The sequence below is a fragment of the Protobothrops mucrosquamatus genome, unplaced genomic scaffold (genome assembly GCF_001527695.2).
Source record: "Protobothrops mucrosquamatus isolate PMUCROS unplaced genomic scaffold, P.Mucros_1.0 scaffold2514, whole genome shotgun sequence".
Classification (NCBI taxonomy): Eukaryota; Metazoa; Chordata; class Lepidosauria; order Squamata; family Viperidae; genus Protobothrops; species Protobothrops mucrosquamatus.
This window is the reverse complement of record NW_015388578.1, coordinates 17639-24550: the sequence shown is the minus strand read 5'-3', so window position 1 is coordinate 24550 and position 6912 is coordinate 17639. Positions and strand designations below refer to the sequence as shown.

Genomic DNA, 6912 nt, shown 5'->3' with positions numbered 1-6912 from the left:
CTATCTATCTATCTATCTATCTATCTATCTATCTATCTATCTATCTATCTATCTATCTATCTATCTATCTATCTATCTATCTATCTATCTATCCATCCATCCATCCATCCATCCATCCATCCATCCATCCATCCATCCATTTAATTTGCCCACAGTTGAGTCCTATCTATCTATATCTATATATCTATATCTGATCTCTCTGTCTCATCTCTCTGTGTGTGTCTATATCTGCCTGCCTGCCTGCCTGCCTGCCTGCCTGTCCATCCATCCATCCATCCATCCATCCATCCATCCATCCATCCATCCATCCATCCATCCATCCATCTGATTTGCCCTCAGTTGAGTCCTTCTGTCTCTCATAACTGAATATGGGAAAAAATAGTCATTATATGTGGCTTATCAGGGTAAGAGTGGTGGGGTATCTAGAAATCAAAGACAGCGAGTGTGATTTGTTTGTTTCATTTCCTGGTTTTGCTAAAGCATCATTTAAAAAAAAACACCCTGTTCTTGTTAATTATTGGGTGTGTTTAATTTTTATATTGGTTCTGTTTATTTGGTAATGCCCATTTCATGTTTTCAATATAAACTACCAAGAGACTTTGATAGTTAGAGGTATAAAAGCCAAGTCACTAAATGATGTTTCCTGGGGCAGGTAGGTCTTTGTATAATGCTAATAATTACGCAATTATTTGAGAGGAGTTTCCATGAAAATCCAGCCCATCAGGAAAATGAGTGTCACCTTTCTTCTTTTGATGCTTCCCCCCCCCCTTTCATATGCATTAGGGGGCAGTAAATCAGATAAAAATTCTAAATATTTTCTGGTTTGAAAAACATTTCTCGGGCGCTTGTGGCTATGACTATTTCTTTGGAAACCATTATGGGGGTGTTAAGATTAGTTTCGAATTCTCTTTTCCCAGAAGGCTTTCCTTCAAACATTATCTAAATTATCCCATGTGCTTATGAATGTTTTTCATCCTTACCACAGGATGAAATTAGTTTTCGTAACTAAGTCACCCTGCTCTCTGAATTTTCGTGAGCTGACACTTTTAAGTTCCTTTCTTGAAAAAGGCCTAGAAGTGAATGTTGTAACAAACTTTTTAAACATTTTGCTGTTTATTGCTGCTGATTATGTCTGCTGATGGATAGAACGTGCCAGGTAAATTCTCTTCTGTAATATGTCCATCTTTTTCCCACGCCATTCACCAAATTGCTTCATCAAACCCACATTAATGGCATAGACCAGCATTTTAATAGAGGTAGATTTCAGTACTGTTGGCTGGAATGGGCTTCATTTTAGTTCCTGCAGCTGGGGATCTACGTAGACCGTTTTTATTTTTTTTCCCCCCAACCTTGGCAACTTTTGAAGATGTGTGGCCTTCCACCCCCTATTAGAAGGTCTGTCCTGAGCAGGCTCTACAAAATAAAATAAATCTCATCTTTGTAATCCAGCTTTCTGTTTTTACTCTCCTTTTGCTTGTTGATGTGATTTCCTGGCATTCCCCAGTTAAACTTCCAACCTTCAAATGAAAAAAATAAAGCCAGCCTAACATTTCCATCTTTGTTTCTTTGAATGCCATCATAACCGTTGGTCATCCTCACGTAATCATCCCATCCTTGACTTGATTTGAATGGGTGTCATCTCAATTCTGTTGTTGTTGAAAGGATTCCAGAAGGGGACATTGATCAGGGGTCCTGGGTGCTCTCAGAATTTGCTTGTTTTCTTGCCGACGTTTCATGACCCTAACTAGGTAACAGCATCAGTGCTAATACTAGCTGATTAGTCTTAGCACTGATGATGTTACCTAGTTAGGGTGATGAAACGTCTGCAAGAAAACAAGCTCAGAGAGCACCAAGGACCCCTCCTTTCAACCCTGAGCTGCAAATATTCTCCTCCATCGGTGACATTAATTGCCAAATTCTGCTCTTTGTTGTTGTGTGTGTCTGGCTTTCCCCCTCAAAGGGCGAAATGGTCAACAGCATCGAAAAGAACGTGATGAACGCAGTGGACTACGTAGAACACGCCAAGGAGGAGACCAAGAAGGCTGTCAAATACCAAAGTAAAGCGCGTAGAGTAAGTCTTCCCGTGGGGCAAACCTTGATCCGTTGTTTCCGGACGGTTTTTTTTTTATGTTGTGTGTTGTCTGGCGAGCCACGCAGTCCTTCCCGTGCCACAGTCCTTCCAGGGTTACCGAGAGTCCTGGACTTACAACCAAAATGGGAGTCAGCATGGCTAAGCCTTGCCAAGCATGGCAGTTGTTAAGAGGTGGAGCCGTGCCTGATTTGATGCCCTTTCGGCCCCAGTTATTAAGCAAATCCCTACAGTTATTAAGTGAACTGTGCAGTCGTTAAGCGTATCCAGCTTCCCCCATTGACTTCCCTTGTCGGAAGCCAGCTGGGAAAGTCACAGATAGTGATCGCAGGAGCCCGGGACGATGCAATTATCTTAAATCAGTGGTTCTCAACCTTTTTAATGCCGCGACCCCAACCGGTCGTAAGTCGAGGACTAAACTGGTCGTAAGTCGAGGACTAAACCAGTTGTAAGTCGAGGACTAAACCGGTTGTAAGTCGAGGACTACCCAACCGGTCGTAAGTGGAGGACTTTCCCTGCCCGGGAGCACCGCGCATGCGTGGTTCCGCCCCCTGTGCCGGCCGAGGCGTAGCTGGCAAGCGGCAGAGACGGAGCAGGCCGACCACCAGCTGGCCCAGCCCAAGGGAGGTAAGGCACCCGCCGGAAAAGGGGAAAAAAATGGCGGACAAAAAAAATGGCGGATAAAAAAAATGGCGGACAGCCTTGCTTGGCGACCCCCATGAAATGGTCGATCGACCCCAAATGGGGTCCCGACCCACAGGTTGAGAACCACTGTCTTAAATAGAGGCGCCAGTTGCCAAGCGCCCAACTTTTGATCAGGTGAATGTGGAGATGTTCAAGGACCGGTTGTAAGTCTCTCATTTTTGTTGTAATGTTGAACAGTCACTAAACAAATGGTTGTAAGTCAAGGAATGCTTACTAATTTTGAGCTCCAGCTGCTGTATCCGAGTTCCTCTCTGCCTGTTGACAACTGACTCAATTTCCATTTAGAACTAAAAAAACACAACACCTTAACCGAGAGAATTGCCTTGTTTTCCTTTGGCAGAAAAAATGGATTATTCTCATTATTGTGCTGGTGCTGTTAGCTATACTGGCTCTAATAATTGGCTTGTCTGTTGGGGTGCCGTGATGCTTAGATAACTGCCCGTGAGCAACTGTCTCTGCTACCTCCAGTAAGTACTAATGGTGACTAGCTGGCCTCACCTGTTAACCTTTTTTTTCTAAACCCGTAATCTGTATTCTCGCTGCAATGTTGTATGTACGCTTGCCTTCTTCCTAGCCCAGTGATGGCGAACCTTTTAGAGACCAAGTGCCCAAACTGCAACCCAAAACCCACTGATGCATCGTCGGGTGCCGGGGTGTGTGGCCCATTGGCTGGGTGTGGCCAATTGGGTAGGTGTGGCCAATTGGGTAGGTATGGCCCATTGGGTGGGCGGGGCTGCAGTGGTAACGGCAGACTGGGTGGGACTAAAAAGTTCAATCAATCAATTCCAACTTTGCGAGATCTTTTTTTTCCCCGCGAGAAATTGAAATTGACTGATTGATTGAACCTTTTTTTTTTTGCACATGGCGGTGGAGGCCTAAAGCGAAAAGGTTTTATAAAACCCAGCTGAAGGCCTAGGACTGGGACGACCGCGCGCGTGCCCACAGAGAGGGCTCTGAGTGCCGCCTCTGGCACCCGTGCCATAGGTTCGCCACCACTGTCCTAGCCTCTCCTCTGAGACCAAAAAAGCAGAATTTGAACAGGGTCTTAGACCTCCAGTGGCTAATTGCTCTAAGTATTTTGGTTTGCATTCCAATATTTCTTGGGCTTAAAATCCAGTTGATTTTGCTCTGCTTCCCTGGGGCCCTTTTTTTTGGGGGGGGGGGAGGCTAGTAGGAAGATGGAAGTTTGGGATTTTACAGATAGTTTTTCATCAGTTTATACAAGAGGATGGGATGAAGGGAGGTTGAGGATTAAGATCGCGGTCTGTAATCCCCTCCTGATCTAGGCATGTTAGATAGATTTCAGCAGATCTTTTGGGGAGAAGTTGACTCTTTAGATCAGTTGGATACCCCATTCCTCCTTGCTTGAAATTGCTTGCCTCTGTATTGTTATGATGAAAATGCTAAAATGGAAGGAGTGCAGAGAAGAGCAACAAAGATGATTAGGGGACTGGAGGCCAAAACACATGAAGAACGGTTGCAAGAATTGGGTATGTCCAGTTTAATGAAAAGAAGGACGTGGGGTGGCATGATAGCAGTCTTCCAATATCTCAGGGGCTGCCCCAAAGAAGAGGGAGTCAAGCTATTCTCCAAAGCGCCTGAAGGCAGGACAAGAAGCAATGGATGGAAACTCATCAAGGAGAGAAGCAACCTAGAACTAAGGAGAAATTTCCTGACAGTGAGAACAATTAACCAGCGGAACAGCTTGCCTCCAGAAGTTGTGAGTGCTCCAACACTGGAGGTTTTTAAGAAGAAATTGGACAACCATTTGTCCGAAATGGTATAGGGTTTTCTGCCTGAGCAGGGGGTTGGACTAGAAGACCTCCAAGGTGCCTTCGAATTCTGTTGTTCTGTTAATTCACATCTCGCCTCTTTGGTTCTTATACATCTGTGTGTCACTATTTGGGGGATGCGCTAACCCTAGTTTCCCCTCTCTTTGCAGAAACTGATGTTCATGCTAATTTGTGTCACTGTCTTGATTGTTATCCTTGGAGTTATCCTAGCTGCACACTTCTCCTAGCCTTCGTTCGGAGGTGGGGAATCTCCTGAATCTCTTCCACAGGGCAGCCAAGTTCTCATCAAGATGCCTTTTCTTGCCATAACAAGGATTTTCTGTTTTCCAAGATGGCAAAATTAGTAGTTGTCTTGTAGGACTCTTAACGCTTTGATATCTGCAGACCTGAAACAAACATGAAGGAAGCTGGAACACCTCTGATGTGGACTCATTTAAAGGCTGCTTTAATTTACAATACATGCAAATATATATGACGGGTTGCAAACGTCCAGTACATCAGTGTTACCAGTTGGAAATGGGTAGATTCATAACCCAGAAATAGAGATCTTGAAATTTGTCTTTGTTTGAAATTAAAGCAGCCATATTTGCCATTGACTGTAGCCGTAAACACTATGTTTCAGAGGTATGTTTCATGAGAATAATTGCGTTTTATTTTTAAGCAAAAATGATTGGGATTGGGACATAAAGTGGCTTTCTCCTCTCTCTCCAGTTGTCGTGCGTTTTTAAATCATCTTAAAACTGCTGCATAATATCGGTAAACAAAATGTTTTCAACGTTTTAATCGCTTCAAGACCACAGGGTGGAAATCTTAAGTGCCTCCTTTTCTAGCAGCAAAACTGCACACTGTTTTGGGGAAACGTCAGCACTGTTGTTAAATAATGTTAGTTTACTTGTTGTCCCAGGCTGACCTGGTTCACACATAAAGCTGGGGCAAAGTCAGGGCTAGGATTCAGTCATCACACTCAATTGTCCTCTGGCTGATCAAAAATGTTGTCTTTTTTTGTATACAGGAAGTACTTTGGCATTACATTTGAGCCAGTGGTCCTAATTTAAAGTAAACTCTGCTCAGTTAAATTAACTACCAAATTAGCCCAGGGCTTGAAATTGACACAACTTGAAATTGACTAATCTTAGTTTAAAACCATCTTGTCCACGGAAATTCACAATTAGCCCATTGTCTCAGAAAATGAAATTAACCTTGACTTGAATCCTATGATCCTTCAGAGGACGAAGAGCGTGCAGGATCCCAATTCTCAGCTCCGCCATCTTCCTGCTTCCCTGGAAAGCTTAACACTAAACCCAACTTTAGTGTCATGTGTGAACCAAGCCTTCCTCACCTTAAAGATAATACACTGTGAAGTTTATTAAGCTATTTTGTTTTGTGCGTGTCTGTTTTAATTTCAGATTTTTCTTTCCTAAACACTCAAAAAGCATGTGGAGATGAGTGGGAGGGGGGCTGTTTGCCCCTGATTTTAAGCTGCCTTTGAGAATGGCCTTTGCTGCATCTTTGAACCCCTTTAGTCAAAGAACTGGAGAAGATCTGTTTTGTGTGATTTGGGCACTGTGAGTTTGCAAAGTTGGTTCTGCAGCTCTCCATAAAGTTAGCAAGGCGGCTGTTGAAAATGAAATTTTAGGTTGCACACACAGAAGTCTTAACAATGGGGAACAAAGTTGCCTTCAAGTTGAATTTTATTTCTTAATTCACCTAAGCTGGAATATGAAAGGAAAAGGGGCTTACTTACTAGCGGAGTAAAACTGGGATTGTGTTACAACTTGGTCTAAAGTGCATTCAGTCCTCACTTTTCTTGTTGCTAGCCCGCCGAGGAACTATGACGAATAAAGGTCTTTGCGATCATCTTTTTAAGGCATTCGTCTTAAATTAAACCCTGATTTTGTTGGAAGAGCTGACTCCCAAGAGTTGATTCGGTTTGCAAAGATCTCAGTTTGATGGTGGCTAGTGGCACTGAAGTCCTGCGGACTTTAATGGGGTGGGTTACATATTTCCCTCTAGGTCTGAACCCGGGATGTCCAGCTGTTAAGAATTTTTATAAACAATTCAGAGGCCACCGAAACAAGTTGTGTCTTAACCTCGCTTTACTGTTTTGTTTTGGGCATAGTATTATTCCTGTAAATATACGCACATGTAACTGTGTTTTGCTTTCTTATTGTGAAATTATATATGTAGATATTTATGCCGAGAATGAAATAAACGGTGATAGGTGCCTTATTTGTTTTTTAACAAAACCTGCTTGGGCATGCTCTTCCTTTGGCGTTTTCGTTCAAGCATTAATGACAGCTTTATTTTACCTTGCAGCTAATCCGT

General features: G+C 43.2%; 1 protein-coding gene across 2 annotated transcripts in view; it reads left to right on the top strand.

The window, feature by feature from the left end:
- Positions 1-4825, top strand: part of STX2 (syntaxin 2) — a 25310-nt gene extending 20485 nt beyond the window's left edge. For both annotated transcript variants that reach the window (XM_015825147.1, XM_015825148.1), the window contains 2 exons: positions 1961-2071; positions 4737-4825. In XM_015825147.1, the coding sequence (XP_015680633.1) occupies positions 1961-2071; positions 4737-4814 (189 nt within the window). In that variant the 3' untranslated portion in view covers positions 4815-4825. The remainder of the gene's footprint in view (positions 1-1960; positions 2072-4736) is intronic.
- Positions 4826-6912: the final 2087 nt, after the last annotated feature.